The sequence below is a fragment of the Coturnix japonica genome, chromosome 22 (assembly GCF_054131305.1).
Source record: "Coturnix japonica strain WE chromosome 22, WE-NBRP24, whole genome shotgun sequence".
Lineage (NCBI taxonomy): Eukaryota > Metazoa > Chordata > Aves > Galliformes > Phasianidae > Coturnix > Coturnix japonica.
The window spans coordinates 4,392,552-4,416,481 of NC_140684.1; the positions used below are offsets into that span (position 1 = coordinate 4,392,552).

At 45.7% G+C, this 23,930-nt stretch overlaps 3 protein-coding genes and 1 long non-coding RNA gene across 11 annotated transcripts in view; 2 read left to right on the plus strand and 2 right to left on the minus strand.

The window, feature by feature from the left end:
* The window catches only part of VMP1 (vacuole membrane protein 1), a 55,334-nt gene extending 36,482 nt beyond the window's left edge, over nucleotides 1–18,852 (minus strand). Inside the window, exons 1-6 of one of the 6 annotated variants that reach the window (XM_085522007.1) lie at nucleotides 18,741–18,852; nucleotides 17,623–17,809; nucleotides 12,192–12,293; nucleotides 10,360–10,495; nucleotides 8,267–8,357; nucleotides 6,818–6,928 (exon numbers count right to left, since the gene is read on the minus strand). In XM_085522007.1, coding sequence (XP_085378133.1) covers nucleotides 6,818–6,928; nucleotides 8,267–8,357; nucleotides 10,360–10,495; nucleotides 12,192–12,267 — 414 coding nt within the window. In that variant the 5' untranslated portion in view covers nucleotides 12,268–12,293; nucleotides 17,623–17,809; nucleotides 18,741–18,852. Of the gene's footprint in view, nucleotides 1–6,817; nucleotides 6,929–8,266; nucleotides 8,358–10,359; nucleotides 10,496–12,191; nucleotides 12,294–13,962; nucleotides 14,053–14,593; nucleotides 14,831–17,225; nucleotides 17,375–17,622; nucleotides 17,810–18,740 lie in introns of those variants that run through there. The other 5 variants (XM_015880471.3, XM_015880470.3, XM_085522008.1 and 2 more) reach the window with 5 other exon arrangements.
* On the plus strand, nucleotides 1,773–2,582 carry LOC146757382 (uncharacterized). Its single transcript, XR_014936456.1, has 2 exons — nucleotides 1,773–1,989; nucleotides 2,277–2,582. It is a non-coding gene; the product is annotated as an uncharacterized LOC146757382 (long non-coding RNA).
* Nucleotides 18,853–18,965: 113 nt separating the features above from the next.
* PTRH2 (peptidyl-tRNA hydrolase 2) lies at nucleotides 18,966–20,226 on the plus strand. 2 transcript variants are annotated; one of them, XM_015880479.3, is made up of 2 exons: nucleotides 18,966–19,169; nucleotides 19,586–20,226. In XM_015880479.3, exon 2 carries the CDS (start codon nucleotides 19,605–19,607, stop codon nucleotides 20,118–20,120), a length of 516 nt encoding a protein of 171 aa, XP_015735965.1. In that variant the 5' UTR covers nucleotides 18,966–19,169; nucleotides 19,586–19,604; the 3' UTR covers nucleotides 20,121–20,226. The 2 variants fall into 2 exon arrangements, with proteins under 2 accessions (XP_015735965.1, XP_015735964.2); XM_015880478.2 differs by having other exon boundaries at nucleotides 18,966–19,019.
* Nucleotides 20,227–21,712: 1,486 nt separating this feature from the next.
* Nucleotides 21,713–23,930, minus strand: part of CLTC (clathrin heavy chain) — a 29,319-nt gene continuing 27,101 nt past the window's right edge. For both annotated transcript variants that reach the window (XM_015880465.3, XM_015880464.3), the window contains 2 exons: nucleotides 23,400–23,475; nucleotides 21,713–22,723 (listed from right to left, as the gene is read on the minus strand). In XM_015880465.3, the coding sequence (XP_015735951.2) occupies nucleotides 22,599–22,723; nucleotides 23,400–23,475 (201 nt within the window). In that variant the 3' untranslated portion in view covers nucleotides 21,713–22,598. The remainder of the gene's footprint in view (nucleotides 22,724–23,399; nucleotides 23,476–23,930) is intronic.

The window sequence follows — 23,930 nt, forward strand, 5'->3', positions numbered from 1 at the left end:
TTCTTCCATGGATACGGAGCTTTTCATACTGGCCTCAAGACTCAGCCTTTCCAGAGGGGGGAAACATGTCATTCTACATTTGATTAAGATAAATTAGAAAAGCAAAAGCTGCTTCACATGGGAAACATCCTGCAAGTGTTGCCCCAGGCTGTGTCTCATCTCATACTTATCTATGAAGTCACTACACCTCTCCAGAAAGTAACACCATCTTACAGCACCTTTTTATCTCCAGGAGCAGTGAACAGCTGCCCGCAATGCAAACTGCTCTGTGATCACAGGAGGAAAACTGGGCCCAGAGGTGGTCAGGAAATATGTTGAACCAGTCTGTCTGTCTGTGTGATGAGATTAAAATGTCTCGTGATTTAATGTGTCGTCTGGTATGCAGAATAGGACTAAAAAGGGTCTCAGAATGAAGAAGGATCCCATCTCTACAGCATCCTCCAGTGACTCAAGCATCCATCGGGCAGCAGGGCTCTAGCACACTGCCACTTCAAGCAATGTATTAATACATTACAGTCACATGTCTGTTAGCAAGTTTCCATTCCCACTCAGTCAAGCTTTGCCCCACAGTTGCAGAGCTGATGGAAATTCCAACCCATGAGCCACAAGTTCCGAATATGACTGAACAAGAACCACGGAGGGAGCAGGCACGTGGTCCCACGGAATGCAGAATGGGACCTTGTTGCTACTTTGAGGAGTAACAAGAAAAGCACACACACTGTAAAGCTATGCCCACACTGCTTTCTATAGCAGCAGCCACACAGACCCACGCCAGGAAAAGGCACAAGTGGAAGAATCCAAGTTCATATTCTGGTGCTGACAGAAAACAAAAATAATCTGTCAACATTTTTTCCTCGCCCTCCCTTAGTCAGCTATTTATTATTGCTAAGGAATAAATCACAGCATTTGCTCAAATTGACACCAGCAGTGATGATTGGCTTTAATGCCTCCAATTAGAGATTGCCTTGCACTGTTATCATTATTTCCAGCCGGCTCAAGGAAGCGGGGAGGAGAAAAGCACAAAGTTCAGGCTGCTCACTTGGAAAGAGAAAACAACCAACAGCACAGAGATTGCAGGAGAGCAAGTGAGGAGAAAGTGGGATGTGACCTCCCAGCAGCCACAAGGAAATCAAGAGCAGATAATGAAAACCAAGTGTCAGCATCTGAAAGGTAAAGTCCATCAACCTCTGGAAGGAAGAGAACGGTGCCCTGACTGCCTTACTGATCCTGCAGCCTGGGGCAAGCTCAGATCCCTATAACTGCACAAGAGGCTCAATATGGTTTAAACATTAATATGACATCAAAATGTCACAGACTTCTGAAAAGTCGTAATAAGGGAGCTAACTTCACACAGCCAGAGGAGCTTCCCATTAGATATTTACTACCACAGCTCCAGCTTGAGATAAACTGTCCAGCTCCTGACGTGCCCTGATTCCAGCAGCTCTGGAGGCCATATATGGCACTGACAGTCACCCTGCTTCGAGCATTGACTCGGGCAGCCCAGCAGCTCACAGTGGGGCAGGAAGGAGGTTCCTGCTTCCAGCCTTCCCCCAGCTCCCTGCCAGGCTTTGTCACCCCCACAGCAGGACAAGCAGCTTCCCCTGTATTCAGGCACCAGGCTGGAGGGGAGGTGGGGGTCATGGCCTCCCAGATTGGGCTGCAATAGTTGTTACCTCCACAGCATAATCCAGAAGAACATAAAACAGAGGTTGTATCGATTGGTATTTCAACATATAAAACAACAGTGGGTGCACTCACAGCCTTCAGACTCTAAATGAACGTTTTCCCCTTGCAAATACCACATTTAAGCACAGATGTTTTTAAATGTAAGGAAGGCACCCAGGTTACTACTCAGCTCATCAGGCAGCAGTGCCCATCTCAACCCATCGGGCTCTGCCTCTTCATCAGCACATTACAAACACAAATGCTGCAGTTTCACGCAGAACAGAGCCCATGTGAACGGCGGGCAGCAGTTCCCAACAAGAGATGGTAAGCAAAGAAGTGATTTTGTAAACGGTGTTGATTCATGTATTCCAGGATGTTCCATTGTGCACAGTGCAGGACAGCTGGAGGAAGTAGGTTTAAAGGCATGGAGGAAACAAATGAAAAAGTACATTGCATGCCAGCCTTACACAAACAGGCTCCATTTCAACTTGCTTTACAATTGATTCCTGTCTTCTGCACTGCCATGTATTTTTCTTTAAGTGCCTCAGCTCAATAGCAGTAACCCGATCACAGATATTAGACTAAACCAGGTTTTATTTCCTTTGCTTTAGGCTTGCCAACTGATGCGAACTCAAGAGCTGCAAGGAGTGGATATGAACACTTAACAATAACTCAGTGCTGAGAGGGGGAGCAATGCTGTGTCCCCCACCTGGCTGTGCAGCTCAGGTTCTCCTCCTGGCCTTTTTACACACAGAACACATCACCTATGGGTTATTCAGGATCATTTTGAATGATCCCTCTACAAGAAAAAAGAAACAAATATTTTAGGAAGCAGAAAATCACTGTGAAAATACTCCTGTAATGAAGTCACTAATTAACAGGGGAAAGAACGAGAATAAATTGTGTGGATTCCCAAATTATAACACATAGTTCACAGTGATAAAGCAAACCCTGCTGTGTGAGCTTTTCTTTGGAGAACCACTTGTGTGATTTTACCTCAGGTCTCCTCACAAGTTTGGCTCCTGTTCCTGGATCACCGAAACAAATGTGATTTTAAAAAGCATTCGGTAGTTCTGGCAGGAAAGGGGGGTGTGGAGGGATTTGTTTTGTTTTGTTCGTGCCAACAACGCTTTGGGTTTTTTGGGGGGGAAATGTTAACAAGCTCACGACTGCACAATGTGTCTGATTTCCAGTGCTCCCATTCTAAGCTCGGCTCGTTTTGCACAGGACCAGAGTGTGACTCCCTCTGGCTGTGTGCTGCTGTGCTCTCCAGAGGCCAAAACACGACCTCTGGCCACAGCCCAGCCCTGGAACCAATTCAGAACAAAAACAAGACGTTGAACCCTCCAGCCCAGCTAAACCCCAGTGAGCTCTCCAAAGTCAGCCCTGTCAATGAAGGCACAGCCTTTGCAATGCGCTTCTCTTTAAAGTCAGTTCTTGGTCCTTTCTCAAGGCCTGAAATTACTGCCAAGCTCCTTCTCTCTGCTGCAAAACGCCCGAGAAAGAATTGGGTGACAAACCCACACAACTGAAAAAATCCCAGCCCTTTTCTGACCTCCATGCACACAGCATTCCTATTGTACCTCACATTTCCTGTTTGCGTTGCTCTGCTCTCCGGCAGTTGCTCCACTTGGCTCTATCAGCAAAGGAGCAGAGATGGGGATTTAGAAAAATAAAAACACAAACAATTGCAGACAGCCAGAACTCCTGCTGCACTTCTGACCTGTAAGGAATTCACTCCCATTCATCACCCACCACTACAGACTGTAACACAGCATGTATACAGAAGGGACACGTATCGGCTGGCTCTCACACCAGGATTTCTGATGGGCACGAATTCCACGCTGATCTCCTTTCCCTCGATCACATCATCTGTAATTCACTGCCAGAGCTGAACTGAAACCAAGTCAGGCAGCAGCATGAAGGTGGCAGAGGGCAGCTCCAGCCCAGCACCCCACCCAGCACTGCCTGCTCCTCCACCCCACAAGCACAAGAAGTCATCTCCCAGCAATTAAGCGATTCATGCCATTTGTCTCTTAATATACCAGCAATACAAGAGCAAACATATCGAGACTAAACTCTGCCCCCAGAATGACAGCCCTGTACGCTGTTAAACCCTTGGAGTCATTAATCCTAATAGCTTTATTTCCTACAGCACCACATCGTGATTTCTATTTTTAAAGTGTTGTTTTTAAAGAATCCTGAAACGACTTTAATGGGCTTTGGGAATAAAAGCCAGACGACTTGTTTTGAATGTGTCAGAATAAAGAGGATTCTTGGAAGAGCGGCCGGCTTCCACACTGCTGTGCTGAAACCTGCTCTGTGCCAGCCCTGTGCTCGGTGCCAGCTGCAGCTGGAGGATCCCTTCCCAAAAGCCATGCTGAATTTTACACTTACTGCTGGCTATGACTGAACAGACAGCACTGAGCTGGGAAGCAGATAACGTTTAGATCCTCTATTTTGTATAGGAAGTCCTTAAACTGCAGAAATATCAGCTTGGTCACAGGCTTTTTATTGCCAAAATCCACCTTTCCCTCTCAGACCAAAACACATTCAGCAAGAGTGCTCTGGTGACCAACACAATCAGGAGCAGATGTGAGCTGACAGCACTGGGGGCAGCGCTGTGCCCCACACAGAGGCTGCTCAAGATTGCAGGCTCTGCTTTAAGCCAACCTGTTGTTTCCAAACCCTCACCCCTGGATCTCTCCTGCAACAAAGCAGCTGCTGTAGATGCTCTGAAGAATCCTGATAAATGATAGTTCTCAACACTGGAAAAACAGCTCATCGGGCCAGGAAAGCAGAGTCACTCACTGCATCTATTGCACAACTAGGGAAGTGCCCAGCGACAAGGCTGTGCTCACAGTGTGCTGTGAAGGAGCTGCTCGCACCAGGAGGGCTGTATTTACAAGACATGCACCTGTGTCACAGCTGAAGCAACTCCACACACAGCACCAACAGGTGCCCACATGCCAGCAATTCCTACCCCTCGGCCCTGGGTGGCAGACACATCCAATGCTGCAAGCACCAACAAGAGCCCAGCAGCTCATGGGTGGGCCCGAGCGCATTGTTCTCCAGGCATGTAATTGCATTCCCGACAATCTCACCCTACACACAGATTTGAAATGAGCAATTAATTATGAGCAATTTTAAAACACTTACAGAATCTGTTCTCTGCTGCCTGCAAATCCAGGCACTGAAACAGGAGGATTTCTTTTTTTTTCAACTTTTAATTCCTTTGAATCAATGGAAGAACGAGTTTTGCCACAGTTGAGAAACATAACTGAAGTATATGGAACATGGAAAACAGGTATGTGTTAATGGGAAAGTTAATACAGAGACTTCACCACAGTTATTACAGTTGTACTTTCAGAGGAGGCTGCTGCACAATTAGAACAGTAAATCACTTTAAAACTCCTTTTGAAAGCTGGAGCTCCTGACTGCTTTGTTCACACAGGGTTAAATCCACAGGTCTGAAATAATTTACCTGTAAAAGTGACAGCGACTGCCTTAAGTCCCTGTTCCCTTTCACACAAGGTGTAGCCTCAGTGGGTATCAAGGACTGGACTATATTACTGGGTGTATTACATGTGTGAATTGCTGAGGGTGTTGCGTTGACAATATTAGCAGATCTGGTACTTAAAATGGCAACAGAGTCAGGGCAATCAGCAGTTCCTGCACTCCCACTGCCATCTAGTGGCACACAGCCACGTGTGTTCCAGCACGTTAAGGACCCTTCTACATCCAGACATGTATTGAACCACCAGAAGCGTGTTTGTTCTGAACTTACCATCCTTGTTATTAAGCCAACAGAGAAATAACGGCAGGTACATACATGACTGAAATGTCAGAGCAGGTCATGGCCTAACACAGACACTACATTCACAGACCCCACAGGAAAACTGAAGTAATATGCAATGACACTGAAGGAAAGTAACTTAGAACGATGGAAACAGAGTAAAAGAAAGGTCAGCCCATCCCACCTTCCTCCAGAAAATAAATAAGTAAAAAGCACTGGCTTATAAAGACTTCCTTATAGGACAGCAATGTGGGAGCAGCCTGTGGTACCAAATGGGAGCCCTTCCTATTCTGTTTCTAATCAATGTACAACAAAACATAACCCAGTTTCAGTTTGCAAACAGTGTAAAACATCACTACACCTCTGATACAATGGTCTTAAAACTGAGACTAGGAACAGTACCATCAGCTCTTCAAACAGCTCCCAAGAAGATGCCCAGACACACCATCCCTTTGGTTCGAAGAAACCTTGCCTACAAGGCTGTGTGTGCATTAACTTGTTTCTGTTTAGCAGCAGTTTCCTTTCTCCTGTACTTTGAGCCCTCAGGAGGGAAGCCACGCTGACAGGCTGACACTGCTGCAAACACAGGTGATACGAATGCCATTGGATTTCATAGGCACTGCTTTGCTGCGTGGAAAAACATGAGTTCCTTGTTTCCTGCAGTGCTTTCTGTGTTATTGTTAATGATTAAAGCAGTTCTGAAAGTAAACATCTGTAATTGTCCCAAATACAAGATGACATTTGTTGCGTAAACTGGTTTTAATTATTTTGTGGCCATGAATCCTTTTCTTAAATCCAGGACAGTGGTTTCATAAACAAGGAACTAATCCAATGGCCAAAAGCAAAACACGGCCAAACTTTCCTAGCTGAGCTGAGATAAACAACATCAGATACACTTTCAAAACAACACTGAGCATTTTCTCTTTGTAGAGAGAAACATTTTTCTTGCTATTATTATCAAAGCAAAATGAATACAGACTGAACCTCCAAGCAGCTGCATGTTCCTCATCTTTCTAGTAGCAAAGTGGTCATTTTAAGCTATGAAGAGCTTTTTTAATGCAAACTTTGAGCTGCATGCACTATGAAACATTTTATTTATAGCAGTAAATGACAGCATAGAGCACTGCTGATTTTGACTGGGTTTCACAGTGAGGGTTAACAGCATTCAAGCTACAAAGCAGGGCTATGCAGTACAGAGCAAGATGAGTGCACTGCAGCATTACACCAAGTACTTCTTTCCCTTCAGAACTACTTGACATTTAGACTTATGGAAGATCCTTTATTCACAAGATCTTAAAACCACACAGCAATTGAAATACATGACTCAGATAAAACATGGGACAGAAATACACTTACCAAATAGAGCAGGAAGGTGTGAAGACCTGTTCCAAGTCCAACAGAGGACAGGATGCCCAGTCCTACCCAGTAGGCACACCAGAAGAACTTCTTCTCCATGTACCGCACATACTGAAATTGAAATCACACAAGAGAAAGGAAACAATTTGAGGTGATGTCTCTCAGAAGCGAACATTAAAGCTACAAGCTAATGCAGGTGTTTGTCTGCACTGTAATAACTGAACCAGGTTCTTCTATTTGCAACTTACTACAATTACAGCAGAGACTTGTACAGAAATCAGTGCTCTTTGACAAGAAAAGCCTATAGGACTTATAATCTGCAAGTTTTCAAAGAGAGGGATGGAGAACTGAGGACCCTGCAGGCTGCACAAGCTTTGTCAGTCCCACTGATGCAGGTTTCTCCCAGCAGCCTCCTGCAGAGCCCTGGGGAGGCACTGCCCTGCAAAGCCCTGCAAAGCACGAGGCCAGTAGCAACCTCAGGGCAGAGCGCCTCAACACCAGTTAGTAAGAGCCATCTAGTGGTGATGAGCATCCAGCTCTGCGCTGCTTAGGGCTCAAGCACGGGATTGAGGGAGGATGCTATGAGCTGAAGCATCATTTCACTGCACTACGAGACCTGAGGAGGCCAAGACTCATGATCCAGATCTATGTGTGCACCAGTTAGAAACACACCATAGCAGTATGAAAGTAAACAAGTTCCTCGAGTTTGGGAACCTGCTGATTTCCAGAGTAACAGTGCTAAGATGATTCAGTTGCACAAGGAAATGCCCTGCTGGGTTAACAAGGGCAGTTGCCTCCAGGGAAAATCTGAAACTCAAGGAGAAATGGAGAAGGGAAAGGTATAGACATCTTCTCCTTGTGCATGGGGCAAGTGCCTGCACTTCTTCAAGTGATGCAAAAGCATCAATTGTCAGGTAACCCCAAACAACTAAGCTTTTTAAACAGCCATTTTAAGACAACAGGCACATAAGATACACCAGAGGTAGAGATCTGAGCCATGAAGCCACTTTATGTTAACGCCTATGCCTTCCCTGTTCGGTCAGGACACCCTTCCATAGCAGAAGAAACATTTCTTGGAAACCCATGAAGTTCTGTGATGACTCAGTTTAACATTTTCCCCAGAGCTCACACCACTATTAAAAACTTGTTCACAACTGAAGCGAAGGAGTGCTGCAGCATCGGAGGTGTGCTTACTCAGTCAAGAATAGAGGAGAAATGGAACACCTACGTATGCAACAGAATAGATGATATGATACAGCTGATCTTCCTTCATCTTTCAAATACAACCCACCCACACTTGACACAAGGTGAATCATGACACGATCTACAAAAAATTCTTATCAAACAAGGGTTCAAAAGACACGCTACAATCTCATGAAGACCCCATTCAATTCCCAGTATATCCACTTTAGCACAGAGACAAGCATTAGTCACTTGAAAACGTCATACCTGTTGATGTCTTCCTTCAACATAATACGTAGCTGTAAGCACTGCAAGCAGCAGTAAAAAAGACACCAGGATACTTCGCCGATGCCACAATCTTAAAAGACAAATGGCAGTTAGAGCTCTTCATAACTTAGCATTCATCTAAAAGTAACTTATCTTCATGGAGAGGGATTGTGTGGATGTAGCCAGTAGGCACAATGGCAGCTGAAAAGTCTGCTGTTATAAAAACAAACCTCCCCAAAAATACATGGGGAGCTGTTATTCTTATGGAAAATCTCTACTTCACTGTTTTGTTTTTAACTAAAGAAAAAACAAAGCTGCTGTCTGGAAGCAAACACAACCTAAGCATCAAATGTTCAGCTTCAACAAGAGCATTTCATACCCAGGGCAGCATTCATGATCACGCAAAGTAAAGAAGGCATTGGCCCTAGGGAGGGGATGTGAGTGGGCAACAGAAGGGCTAATTTCAATGCACGTGCTGGTGGGCACAGCCACAGCCAACATCTACACACTGTTCTTCTCTTGATCTGTTGAAGAGAACATCTCTTGTGACAGCTCAAAGTTTAACGTGTACATTTTAACTGAAGTATCAGCAAGATAATACAGGTAAAGGGGAAAAGTGTTTTCCTATGTAATTTGATGGCCAGCTACATCTGCATGTGGCTAATTTTACAGGCTTGCAATAACCCTGCTTGATACATATTCCTTAACTGTGTGGCCACACACATTTATTATTTTCTGCCATTTAATGCTATAAAATCACAGACAGCAAATTAAGTGTAAGTTATCAATTTAGGTGGAAGACAGAAATACGAGAGGCGTAATAAAGAAATACATTCAGAAATGCTTCAACATTTAGCAAGCTGAAAAAAAGGAGCTGTTCATTTCACTACAAGAATTAGATACTCAAGTGATTGTCATCACTTAGATAGCAATTTACTCAAGTGGAACACAGGAAACCATTAAGATTCAATTTGAGGTCACCTTCACAGCTTGTGGTACATGGTCTGTTATTTTCTGCAAAGACATGATCATGCTACACAACACAGCTGTGGCTGTACAGTGCTGTGTTGGGTAGTGGTACATAGCATAGATGTGCTGTGCAATTCAGGATGCAAATACTACCTGTAATAAAAATTAATATCTAGACAGCTGGGAAATAGTTTAAAATAACACCTCAAATTCTATTGCTGTTACCATTGGAGATTGTCTGAAACAGCTAAAGCAAGATGTGGGAAAGCAGTGCTCAAAGAAACAGTTGGTAGCTGAAAGAATGTAAAATTATTGGGCTTTGGGGAATAGATTATTTTGTGGAGTGCAAAATGAGATCAAGCTTAAATTAAATCTGCTGATTTTCATTGCAGAAGATGAAAATGGAAAGTAGAAGTTTGTATCATCAACTGAACTTATGTGTCAGCACCTCAAACGTAGCCCAGTAGAGTCAATGAACAGAGCCCACTATCAGCAATCTCAGCTCTCTTTGAAGGAGCATTAGCAGGAGATGTTGGAAATACGCAATTAGCAGTTACAACTAGAATTCAAGCCCATTCCTTCCAGGGTGCAAATGATGCTGAGAAGCACTTTAATAAGTAATTTCCTGCTACGGACAGGGACCACACAGCTTAGAAGCAAAGTTCTCTTTGCAGCACCATAAACATTAACACAAATTCCATGTAATCCTGAACCTTGCCCTAGCTAAATTACTCCAAGATCATTAAGCGATACTAACAAACACATTAAAAGATCAGTGCTTAACACTTCAGTCTTAACTGCAATATCTCTTGCCTTCCGGATCCCTAAACACTGTCCCATTCTTTCAAATGGAAGTATTCAACTCTCAAGAAGGAAGGTTGCAATTATTTCCATTGAGACCTGTCCCTATGTACACTTATGTCACTTAGGCAGGAGGTCTGGCCATGCAGCTGGAAGTGGGGCATGCTCCAGTGGCCACCTTTAAGGGACAAAAATAAATATGTTTTCTGGAAAAAGAATATGAAATCTATGAATCATCAGGGAAAGTGAGATGTCAGAGTGACCCACTGAATCACAGCATGGGTTTCCCCAGAATGCTTAGAAGTTAAAGAAATTATCTTTACTTTATGGTCCATTCCTTCAAGTTTATTAGAGTTTCCAGGAAAAAATACTGCAAGGTAACAAGTGGTTGTCTCCAGAGGACAATATTCAACCTCTCTTCTCGGTCCCTTCGTTTCCGTTCACTCAACAAAGAGGAATCTGCAAATGAAAAGCAACAGAAATATGAAAGCACAGGCTGACAGGTCAGATTCCACCCCACCCAAATTTATACTGATACTTCTTTGTTTTGTTAGTCATCATCACTGATCACAAAGCATTTGCTCCAAAACCATCAGAAATAATGCATCCTCCAGCAAAGGAAATGTGTTTTTTCTTCCTCCATGTAGCTGACAGCCATTCAATAATTGGCCCAGGGTGCAAGAAGTTTGTTAAATGTATTAGCATTTATGCACCATGAGTTTCAGATCAGTTAATATACAACGTCAAAGGCATCTCTATTGCCCACTACACCGACCACATTTTACTTTGAACTTTCGAATTTGGTTCTCTTCCAAAGTTATTCTCAGACTTCTCCAATCGAAGCGGATTGAATTACATGTACTCTCTGCACATCCCAGTCACCGTGTAACTGGATAACGTTATCTATCCTCCCAGTAAGAATCCCTGGGCTATGTTAAGCCTTGCCACACCGTTCAGCTTCTCCAAAAGGAGCCTGCCAGACGGGAAGTGCTCCTGTGATCAGGGCTTACTCATACACCACAGTCCTTCACTTAAACTGACATTACACATTTCGTTGCTTCTAACGGCAGTAATCTTACATTGCAGTGCCCCATTCCACTGTAACACCAGCTGTACCTCAGTCACAGGGCCCATCTAATTGTGCTCTTCAGCTGTTAGTGCCTGTTGCTTTAGATGAACTAACAGGAATCCCACAACAGCAAGTACTGGACACCTACCTTCCCCAGGAAGGCCTTGGTTTGCTCCATACACACAAGCAAACAATTCTCTTTCAACCTAACCTCATATCCTTGCTCAGCAAGTTTTGTGTCCTCCATTTTTTCCACTTAATAAAAATGCTTCAGCCCTGGGTTTTTTGTAACTTTATATGATTTTAGTATATGTCGTAAGAGACTGCAGAGTGGTGTAAGCCTGTGTACAACTTGAGAAATCACTTGATTACAAAACTTAATTAAATATGGAACCAGCCCATTCAAGGCTGACAGGAAACAAACTGAGATGATAACCATCTCCAGGCTACACACAGCACAGAGCATTCAGTGACACAATAGCATTCATTTAATGTTCCCAGGTTACTTTTCACTAGTTCTAAACACCAATCCAAGCTGATTTCAGACATACCAGTAAGAAAAACAGAGGCAAGGCAGGAGATGAAGCTGTTAACTATTTTGCCAGCAATGTATAATGGAAAATGATGAATTATAGTGTCAAACTGTCAACAGAAAAGCTAGAAACGGGGAGACTGAAGACTGGATTCTTCCAAGAGCAAAACAGATTTCATTACCAATACCAAACTCTTCAGTGCCAAAGGGTGGGGTTGTACAACCTGACCTCGACACAGCTCAGCTCTTAGATGACAGCCCCTGTAGTACCCAACTCAGCCTGGGAGGCCCAAATGCATACAAGTTACACTGAATAAGCTGAGAACACTGAAAGGAAAAGAAAGAAGCTGAATGGCAACACACAGCAAGAAGCTTCTCTGGCTTTACATTACTTAAGTTCTCCACATTTCAGATTGAAGTTTCCAGCACTTCAGGTGTCTCCTTTTGCATTATCTGGGTGTAAAGTGTACCAACATAAATTCCTTTCAAATCCTGTGCTGGTCGCTTTCACATCAAGCTGATCAGCTGAGAACATGAAGACATTTCCTACCTACCTGTGAAGTTTCCATTGTGCTGTTCTTTGCTCATTCCTACACGTCTCTGGTCACAATCTGTTCCATTCTCTGCCATTTCATAGATCACTCACGTACAGGGATCTAACAGAACAAAACCAAAGAGCATCATGTCTCCATTGCTGGTTACAAAGACCATGTTTACTCAGTAGTCAAAGGATGCACAAACACCCAGCAGCCCCCCAGAACCACAGTTATCCCACATTACATCGTGAAAAAGCAGAAAGTGTTTCCGTTGCCACAAATGACACAATTGAAACCATTTCTACCTTCAGAAATCTGAATTTTTGCACTTCAGTGACCAAATTCCCTCACTTCTGTGACTGAACAAAAGCTTGTGAAACAGCCCTTGCACCCACCAGCCCAATGCTGGCACTCCAGGAGGAGCAGAGCATTGCATGAGCTCTTGTTCATTCCCAAAGTGAGGCTCAGGGTTTGATTCTCATGTTATAGAGCACCTATTCTGTGGCTAAGCTTCCAGATACCTTGCAAGCAGACCTCAGAATGCTCACAGATTAAGAAAAGAACTTCTTAATGTGGCAACTAAGATCCAGAGTTGCATCTCATGTTGTATGGTCTAATGTCTCTAAAGCAGAAAAGGAAAGCTCTGCACTGCCTGATGGAAAGCATTTGGAAAAGCCAATGTTCTCTGTGAGTTCAGCCTCTCTTCTGATGAGATCAGCCTTAAAGTTTCACAAGATGTGCTGTGGTTTTCCTTATCCAGGAAAGGAAACAGCACAGCAACTGAAAGCCAACATAAAACGGAACACTGCAAGAGCTGCTTTTATTCTGCACAGTTGACAGTGCTTGTGCAATTGAATGCAAGCAGCAGCCAGTCAGAACCACGGAGTTAAACATCCTCCCTTGAATCTTAAAGCAGCTTCTGGGATTTTATTCTGGAGAAGAGAAACCCACAAAGCTAAAGCAACTCGTTTGCATTACAATTCTCACTGCGAGGAAACTTGATTTACAGAGTTTGATACGCTGCTTTTGTTAGGAAGCAGCGCGATATTAAAATGACAGGTCATATAAAACAGCACAGTGCAGGAAATTAAAATTTTATGCCAAAAAGAAATATATTTCCCCTTTGATTTACATCAGCCTTCAGAGCCAAAGCAGCACTTTATGTTCGGTAAATAGCAGAGACCTTCACTCCCATTCAGACTGCAGCTTCTGAGCAACACTGCAGGGCTCCCCAAGGAGCTCAGGGCAGCAGAGGACTAAGATGGTACAGCAGCTGCCTGTCCAACAGCAAACAGATGCAAAACTCCTTCCCCCCAGACAGCAGATGGAGTCAGCACAGCCATCCCAGCACCTTGCTGTGGGGCACAGACCACTTGCTGCAGTGACGTATGGATCATATGCTGAGCCACCTCCTGCTTTCATCAGAGCACCGGCTCCCTGAAGGCTGTGGAGCATTCTATTTCTAGTGATGGTATTCGGGGGTTTTGCTTTGTATACGCATAATGATACGTAGTTATGCACATATATCATATCCATGTACACACACACACACATCAGATGTGCACATATTGCACACAGAAAGCTCCATCTGTGAACAGCATTACTGGAAGTGGGCATCCACAGTTAGCAGCTGCACAGAGCTCTGCTGCTCCTGGGGCACCACGCAGGAGAGTTCAGGGCTATGGAACTGCAGTGGCATTTTTAAAGATAACAAACACTGAAAGGCTTTACTCAGAGCTTCAGTGGAAGTCACACATTGTGAACACACATTGCTTGTTGTGAAGCTCACCTTTATCCTTGTGTACATCCAGCCTTTGAAACTGAAGCTTCAGTTTGTGCTCTGCATTCAGCTTCGTTCCATTTCAAGCAAAACAGTTCACTGCAATAGAAACTCTTTCTGTGCTGGACACGAAGGTCTCAGCCGTGCACTGTGTTCCCTCTGCAATGCACTCACTACAACTACCACACTAAACCCACCCATCTCTGCAGTTCCGAGCTGTGCTGCTACCTACACGCAGCCTCTATGACCCCAGCCAGCAGAACCAGCTGCATCCTGCCTGCCTGGGAAGGCCCTAATCTGGGATTAGCTTTGCGTAACGCTACCTCAAGTACACAAATCAGTATTTACAACAAAGATAAATAACCCCCTTGCACACTTAGGTAGGCTGAGCACTTGTTAAGAAGGTCCCGGGGTCCCACCACTCTGCAGAATTACCCTAAAAACTCCTGTCTGAGAACACAGGTGACTGGGAGATTTGGTGCCCATCACAGGGTCAGACCCAAAGGGCAGTGATTCAGAAACCAGCCCCTTCCTGGTTGCAGAAAGCCCTTCTCAATTTACCACAGCCTAATTATACTTAAAGTATATTAGCGTGAGGGAAGGAGGGTGTGCACACAGCTCAGCACCCCAGTGTGCCCACCTCTCTGATACCAGGAAGAGCTATGGGTCCTGCAGGGATGTCTTCACCTGGAGATCAACTGGAACAGCAGACCGAGCCAAAATGCAGTGACCAGCCATTAACTGAGTCCTCGTCCTCATGTCTACACCAAAGAAAATCATGTCCCAGCTGCTAAACAGACCATCACTCCTCATGAACCCTCAGGAGACCCACAGCTCATATCCCAATAATACGCCTGGTGCACTGAGCAATTGCCAGCAAAAATAGATATAAACTATTTAAAGGCGTGAGGAAAACAACTTTGAACTGTTGTTGTGTCAGAGCGGTTCAGATCGTGTCAGAGCTGCAGTCACACAGAACTTCTTTGTGGGGCTGAACAAACAGCCCACAATGCATTATTCAGCTGTAGTGCAATCCATAACATTAAGCACAATAAGGCAATTATCACTGGGCAAAACGTAAATTGGCCAACGAGAAGGGCTTATCGAGGCTGTGACTGGTGCTTCAGTGTCAGTGCAAGAAAGCATAACAAGCTATTGGAGCATAAGAGCATGAGGCACTGCAAGTTCTGCACTCTGTGAGCAGAGAGGACAGAAGTCCCTTCTTCCTGCTGTTTGGAGGTTGCTCTGTGCTGGTGCACTTACGTCAAAGGAAAGAGCTGAAGATGAGGCAGCTGGGTGCTGGCAGGAGCCGACTATCCTTATTCCTGCACTAAGGATGCTTTGAGGACTCCTTGCTACAGCTCTGGAACAGCAAGGAAGCTGTGACACTAACATGGTGATCTCACTGCTTTCCCACATGGTGTCTGAATACCCAATTCTCACCACTTCTCCCCCTGCAGAACCTTGGTGCCCCGACTCTCCTCCTGCTGATGTTCCCCCCAGGACACCTCAGCAGCACATTATTTGCTGCCTTTTCTCACTTCTCCCATTTTAAGCCAAGTGCTTCAGTCCATATTCTGCCTCTTCCTTCTCCTCAACTTCTCTGATAACGATTTTTTCTTCACCTGCCTCCCCACTCTTCAAACACAATAAGAAAACAAAGAACAAAAGCTGGGCTTTCACGGAGCTCTTCCAGATATCAAACATCCCAACAAAGGCAGCAGTTTACACGGGGATTACATACACAGTTCTTTGGCATAGCAACAGTTTGAGAGCACCTTCCTGCAGCTGGCAGCCTGCCTGCACACCACCTTTAAACAAGGGATGGGACTGATCTCAAAGCAAAGCATTACATACCCCTTTGGCTCCGTAAAACTCTGCCACTCTTCACTACTTCTTCTGCCTTTAAAGCCAGTGGAAAAACTTCACCCTCAGCTTTGGAGGCATTCAAGACCAAAGTGAGGGCTCTTCCAAACCTTCCTTCCCTACAGAGATAGTGCTGCTCACCATGAGACACAAGGCTGGCAGGCTCCCTGACTTGAAGGTTAATAACCCTCCTAAAAGCCATAGAATATATAAAAAGTAACTGCTTTATTTTTCCAGTCCTTTAACGCTCAGGGGAAGCATTCAATTAAAGTAAATTAGGACACATCTGAGAGATGCAGGGAGCCTCCACAGATACAGTTATAACGGGCTACTCTGATAGGAGCACATTTATTCCCATATGAAGAAAAAAAACCATTTTTCTAACTAAAGTAGTTTAATCCCTCAAAGGAAAGAGCGAGTAACTCGGTTAAAGACCACACGTTTCATTTTTGTGGGTTATGCCTCTGTGCACCAGCCCTATTTTCCAATCCCTGGCCAGAGGAAATTACCAAAAAAAAAAAATACACCAAACCCATGTAATGTTACAATTTAGAGATCAAATTTCTACTTTTCCACTAAGATTTTGGAACATCTTGTTAGGAAAGAATGGCTTAACGTTAAGTCAAACAAGTTGCAGTGGTGCCACACACACACACACACATCCTGGTAGGGTCACAGCTCTCTGTGGATGAGCTGCCTGTGCCCCAGACTGGAAAGGAAGGTCACTGCCACAAGGAAACACATCTGCACAAAGCAGAATGCCTGCCAGGCTGCAGCTAGGAAAGGAACCGGAGATAGAGACTAATGGAACCAGTACAGGTCACACTAGGGCTGCCTCAGTTATCCAGTAAGAACACCCTGCCTGTAACGTGAACCACAGAGCTTGACTCTGAGCCTTCTAAGTGGGAGGAACATTCTTTCTACAGCTCCAAAACACACTGACCTACCCATCAGCATGCAGGTCTGCCTGGTCAGTGTGGCACCAAACCTCGTGGCTGTGCTTACAACCCTCTACAGCAATAGCACAGTGTTGCAACAGCCCAAAGGCTGCTGTTCCAGGAAGACAAAGAGCACAAAGTCCATCCAGCTGACACTTCTCCAGCCAAATGGAGTTAAAGTTCTAACGGAAGGTGATCATTTCTCAAAGCTGTACCTGAAGAAAACAGCCTAGTCCTGATATAGATACGGAATAATTGTTTTGTTATAGAAATGGAACTTATTAAGGAGAAAAAAAACAACAGAGAGATCCTAAGATATGCATTAAGACATTCTAACAAATAGTGTTCACTCAGTGCAGTCAGAAACAGTTATGACAGACTGGAAAGGCATTCAAAGAAACAACCCAGAAAGCTTTGAAGTGGACACGGTGAAGTTTCCAAGCAGAAAGGCATCCCCAGCACACTCACCTTTCCTACTCCCAATTCCCACTTCAAAGCCAAGGAGTGCTCTCCTCTCCCTCCCCACAGATGTTACAAGTCCCACTGATTTCATTGCTAAGTAGGACAAGGAGCTGAGCTCAAACTAACAAGTAGCACTAACCACTCATTGCTCAACTGGAAATGTGTTTGCTCAAACTCTCATCTGAAAACAAAGGATGAAGTAATATTTGATTATCTACTGCCAATAAGGAATAACAATAAAGTCCATTCCCCGCTGCAGAAACAAAGGACTATAAGAAAGAGGAATGTCATTACGAAGCCTTTTTCATACACTCCAAGGCATCAAAGGGTAACATTGCACCCCCTCCCAACCTCAGAGCATTCAAAGCCATTTAATTAACATGAACTAAACCAGGATACTCACTTGCTGGCAGAGCAGAGAGAACAAGGGCATGAGAGGACCCTGAGGATGTTTCTCACACGCTGCTCAAGGCGGATAACCTGCTCTCATGGCACTTTGCAGATAAACCTGCACTGTCACACACAGTGACACACACAGCAGCTCCCCTCAGCTCACCTACATGACTTGTCAAAACGTCTGAGCAGCAAAACTGGAAGAAAGTGGGAATCTTATTGCTCGGTACCTTCTGCCATCGTCAGCTGCCATCAGATAGAAAGCTGAGAACCAGGCAAACGCGTGTAAATGTTAATGTTAGCTCCTATTAACAGAAGGTAACGCTGAGACACCTCAGGGATGTACCAAGCTGGCAGGAAAGGGCATTGCTGTGCTCTGGGAATGGAGATAATCACAGAATCACAGAATGACCCGGGTTGGAAGGGACCTCAAGGATCATGAAGCTCCAACCCCCTGCCTGGCAGGGCCACCAAACATACACCTTTACTAGATCAGGTTGCCCAGGGCCCCGTCCAACCTGGCCCTGAACACCTCCAAGGACGGGGCATCCACAACCTCCCTGTGCAGCCTGTTCCAGGGCCTCACCACTCTCCTAGTGAAGAACTATAACAGATAACGGGGGAGATGACAGGGAGGGCAGCCCAGCAGGGGAGCAGAGCACACGAAGAAACATCTAAACACCATCGGAATTCGCCCCTCCGCAGCTCAAAGGACGGATTTCTCCCTGTGTCATCACTCGTCCCTCGGGACGGTACCGGCTGATTCTATCACAGTGTTGCCGGTTTTGCCCAGCGGATCCCGAGCTGTGAGGAGCTGCCCCAGCACTTACTGCCCCACAACCCGCAGCTCCGCGGCCCCTCGTGCTGTCCCGGATCCCACCCGTTCGTTCCGCTCCCGTTCCTCCTCCGGTGCCGTTTCCCATAGGACGCACTGATGGCCGCCCCGGCCCCGAGGCCCATCGGGCGCTGCCCCACAGCAGCTCTATGAGGGGGAGCTGGCGCCATAGAGACGAGGGCTCGGGGCTGGGGCCTGAGGGGAGCGAAGCTGAACAGCCGCAGCGCTGAGGGGCAGCACGAGGAAGCGGAGCCGACTGTGACAATAAGGGCAGCCCGTCCCCCCACACACACCCCGCACGCAGCCGGTACCGCGTCCCGCCGCCCCGCACTCACCACGCCGCGCTCCGGCTGCTCCCGCTGGGCCCGGGCCAACCCGGAAGTGGGGGCGGAGCCAACCCGCCTCTTTGCCGGAAGTCAATGAGTGCGTCACTTCCGGCGCGCCGCGCTCTGCCCCCGTGCCGCTGCAGAGCGGATGTGGGGGGTGTTTGAGCCGCGTTGTCGCGCCGCCGTGACGTCACTTCCGGACGGCGGCGGGACGGCGACGGCGTGGAGGGAGCGTGGAGGCGGCAGGTGAACGGGGCGGGACCGGGCTGAGGGCACGGAGAGCAGCGGGTTGTTTGTGCTGCTGGGCCTCCTTTCATCCTCGTGATTTGTCCGGTTCCTCCCGGCCCGGAGCCGTTGCGGTGCTTTGCTGCCGTACGGGCCGTGCTCCAGCAGCCGGTAGGAGGTTGTGCAGCACCGTTTGGTGCTGGGGGAGCAGGGCAGGCCGCGTGCTGTGCCCGTTCTCCGTGCGTTTCAATAGTGTGTTAGCAATGAGTGAGTGAGGGAAGGTAAAAGAGGGAAGATTTAGGTTGGATGTCAGGGGGAAGTTCTTCACTAGGAGAGTGGTGAGGCCCTGGAACAGGCTGCACAGGGAGGTTGTGGATGCCCCGTCCTTAGAGGTGTTCAAGGCCAGGTTGGACGGGGCCCTGGGCAACCTGATCTAGTAAAGGTGTATGTTTGGTGGCCCTGCCAGGCAGGGGGTTGGAACTACATGATCCTTGAGGTCCCTTCCAACCCGGGTCATTCTGTGATTAGCAAACACGAGCTCCCAGTCACTGATGGCAATGATCACATTCAGCTGTGTTTCTCTATAGCCCGTCTCCTAAAGCCGCCATGGATTACCTCTCCAAACCCGGCTTCTTCAGCATCCTGGCAGGGATTGCCTGCGGTGTGTGCCTGGGATGGGGCATCCGCGGGCGGCTCCTGCGGCAGCACCGCGCTGTAGCAGCGGCTGCGGGCGGCAGCGGGACCGAACCCAACGTGATGGGAGAGTCGGGGGAGTTCAAGATGGTGCTGGTCGTCCGCAACGATCTGAAGATGGGGAAGGGGAAAGTAGCGGCGCAGTGCTCCCACGCGGCCGTTTCTGCCTATAAGCAAGTTCAAAGGAGGAACCCCGAGCTCCTGAAGCAGTGGGAGTACTGCGGGCAGCCCAAGGTGGTGCTCAAAGCTCCCGATGAAGAGACTCTGATTCAGCTCCTGGCTAATGCCAAGCGCCTGGGACTGACTGTGAGCTTAATCCAGGATGCTGGGCGCACTCAAATAGCGCCGGGCTCTCAGACTGTCCTCGGTATCGGGCCGGGACCTGCTGATGTAGTAGATAAAGTTTCTGGTCATCTAAAACTCTTTTGAGCTGGGGACCAAAGAAATTTGAGCACACCGATATAGATGAGTGAGCACTAAAGGGATGTTTCAGTGTGTTCTCCCAGTAGAAATAAAGTCACCATTTTTTGTAAAAGATGTACATTTGCAAAGTTTAATACTGTTAATGGGTTTTTCTAGCTTGTATATTGCATTCTGAAGGGGGAAAGAAGATCTTAGGAGGAGGTTTTCACCCAGAGGGTGGTGACTCACTGGAACAGGTTGCCCAAGGAGGCTGTGGGTGCCCCATCCCTGCAGGCATTCAAGGCCAGGCTGGATGTGGCTCTGGGCAGCCTGGGCTGCTGGTTGGTGACCCTGCACACAGCAGGGGGGTGGAACAGGATGAGCACTGTGGGCCTTTCCAACCCAGGCCATTCGATGGTTCTCAGCTTGGTAAAGTAGAGCTGACATTCACCACCCAAAAGAAGGAACCTAATATTTGTAAAGCTTGTGCAATGGATTGAGGATTTTGCATTGTGTGAAGTTCACTGGCTGAACAGCAGCTCCAAGGATGCATAAGTGAATAAGGCTTGTGCTGAAAATAAGTTTCTACCCTTTCCTTTGCATGACTTTTTGTTTGCTTTTTTGAAAGACACATTCTTGAATTCAGAGAAGGCTGAATGTCACCTCACTCGGAGGGAGCTGTAGCTAAATTATTATGCTGTTTCCAATTTAGCAGCTGATGCAATACCTTGTAAGTGGTATGAGACCGAACAAGTTAAACAGGGTTTGCAGCTCAGTGCTTAAGAGCCAGTAAACACTTCTAAAGGGAGGATGCAAGCTGAACTCCTCTCTGGATGAGGCTGTGCAGCTTAGGTACCTGTAGGAAGCTGCACACAGGCAAGTCGGTGTTCCCAATTCAGCCGATGTGTTGGGAGTTACCCACACCTAAACAGCTCATCCTACAGAACTAATTTTAACCTCTGAGTTGCTGTTAATCCTCACCGTGATAGGATTTCAGGAAGCGCTCAGTTCTGGGATTTAACTGGGCAGAGTTAAAGTCACACTGGTGTGTAGGTTCTACCTCTGCTCAACTGATGTTCACATGAGCAAGCAGGAAGCAGACTGAGCCTCAAGTCTGGAACCTAATGTTGAAAACAGCTGGTTAATGGACAGGAGCGTCTATAGCACTAATACAATCAATGCTCTAATATCCGTTACACTCAAATATGACAGTATTCATAGAGAAACATTTAAGTCCATTTTATTTGAAGCTAAATATATTTAAGGCAACTTACATACCTAGAACATGATCTCGATTTAACTGACACACCCTACTACAATCCTAATGTATCATCTGGTCAAAGATGCTGCAGTTGACCACAGTGCAGCCCCACTACTGAAAAGTGCTATTCTCTTCTGTCTGGCATAATCTTCCCATAGAAAAAGCATTATGTATTTTCTTGTATTATCCCCTCAGTGCAAGACACCACTAATGGTCTCCATTGCTGCTATTCTAATGGCCCCTCCTACCCTTAGGTGTACGCACCTGTATGCCCCAAACTACTAGCACTGTAATACTTGGTTGGAGGTTGAAGGTGGTCCTCGAAAACAGTAAAGTGAAGCTACTACTATGCAGCATGTCCACAGTCCAGTAATTTATTTTTAAATTGAGTAATTTCAAATTGCACAAACAAAACTGAACAGCAATATGCTTGAATTCTCTCTTCTGTACACTCAAAACAGTGATCTAAAACACCACAATATCCAACATACACAAACCTCAGGGCAGGGTTAGTAAATACACAGATTGGAATCATGGTGCTCTGTTCCTGAATGGAATGTCCCACAAAAGCACAGGATACAGCACAACATAAGGTCATCTGTTACATATGGAGTGAGCAAAAAGACACTAGCATTTTCTATATGCATAACTGGAAAAACCTGCATAGGTTAAGGAAAAACTTTTACTCATTTTTAAGTCAGGCAAGGTTGTCTGTATGCATTTTAAATTCTTTTAGAGCTATGCAATCCAACCAGGGTAGGATATGCTGATTAGTGTTGTCTCTGTCAGCAGTCTTGCAAGGTCAAATACAAGTATCTTCACTTCAGCTTTCTCTGAATATACAGTGAGACTTAAATGCATTTAGAATAGACAGTACATACTGTAAGCTGCTCACATACGATGAACTTAAGATTCAATATTAGAGTTTAACACTATAGAGTGCAAATCAGAATCTTCACAATAGACTTAATGGTAATAAGCAGTCCTGCAAAAGCCCACTTGAACAAAGTTGTTTAAACTATTCCCCCTTTTAAAGTAAAGTCTAAATGACATGGAATGTGAAAAAGATTTAACATAAGTGATTCAAATAGTTTGCGCTAGAAAAAACAGTCCTTCATGAAATAAAGGTTACAAGAACACGAGGCAGAACTCTTTGCTTTTTCCCTGTTATGAGTTAAAGCGGGGAGGGACGGTGGAGTTTCAGTAAGAAAATATGCTAGCTCCAAACAGACTTGTGCTGCACCTTACATGCTGTACCCAAAGCCTGGCTGCGGTTGCCCATATGGTGGTGCAGTGTAACCATAGCCAAAAGGTGCTTGTGGAGGAACTGCAACACTGGGTCCTGCTGTCAACATGAGTTGTGGCTGACCTGGAAGACAGAACAGACAGAAGTTCCACCTTTACTGCTCAGTAATGACAGCTCAGATGGGATCCCTGCAGCTTCCCTGCCGACTTCTGTGTGTTCAACAGTAAATCCCTATGACTGGCTTAGAGTCTTCAGCAGCTGCAATGGATATTTCCCCAAAAGATCTCAGATGCTCAGCTGCTGAGCATGCCTAAAGAAACACTGGGATGGGATTTGTTTTTGCTTTGGAGAGAATACAGATCAAACCACTCATCAGTTTAGTACTCTTTACAGCCAATAGTCCACAATTATCACACTGCTTCAGGATGCAGTGACTGGAGATGCCATCTATAGACTGAAGGCCCCTTTATCACTCCTTAGAATTCCTATTAGTAATTAACTAGAATCAGTGAAATAAGCTGGATATGAATATCCAAGGTAATAAATAGCAAGATCTAACTAATGCTCTTCTAGGACAGCTCTCACACTACTTCCCTCCAGAAAACCTTTCTGTAATGGGACACGACAATCTTAAATCCTGTAGTCCCCATAGCAGGGACTAACTTAGCAGCACTACTGCAGTTGTACTTGAGAACACATTTCCTTACGACTTGCTTTCACGTGAATAACAGTTCTTAGAAGAAAATAAAGTGTAATATATTTGGCTTTTATATCAACAACACGTGAACCGAAATATTACCATAAACAATAGGTTGTGTTTCAGTAGCTTGCTCCTCTTCCTTTCTCAAGGACTCTGATGCATCCAGTTTATCCACCTGGAATCAAGACCAACAATTAAAACAACTCCTCCAAATGAGGCACTTATTCATGGCAGAGAAGTGGAAAAGCCTTAGTTGTATGTTAACACCCATCAAGAAAAGGAGACCATTTACAAATTCAGATCAATTCAAGTAGCAATGTTGGTACTGGTGCAGTCAAGATTGTCCGTTTCCTGAAAAAAACCCTTAATTGAGGGATTTGTGGAACTTCATTGAAAGTGGCTCCAGGCTGAAGCTCTGTATGAAAGGTCCCATACTGGACTAGAGCTACTTTGACATCAGTAAGCTCAGGAGCGACTGTTGCTCCAGTGGCTCCAAACCAACAGTCTAAAGTCACAAACTCAGATTTTGGCAGTGTCAGCTGGAGATCTTTGGTGCTGGAGCAACTGCTATAACAGCGTTCAGACCTGGAGGTGTTTCCCTGAATATAACGCTGAGGCAAAGTAATCTGA

Bases quoted from the DNA above. Each gene is read 5' to 3' on its own strand.
- PTRH2 (XM_015880479.3), top strand. From the start codon at position 19,605: ATGGATTACCTCTCCAAACCCGGCTTCTTCAGCATCCTGGCAGGGATT.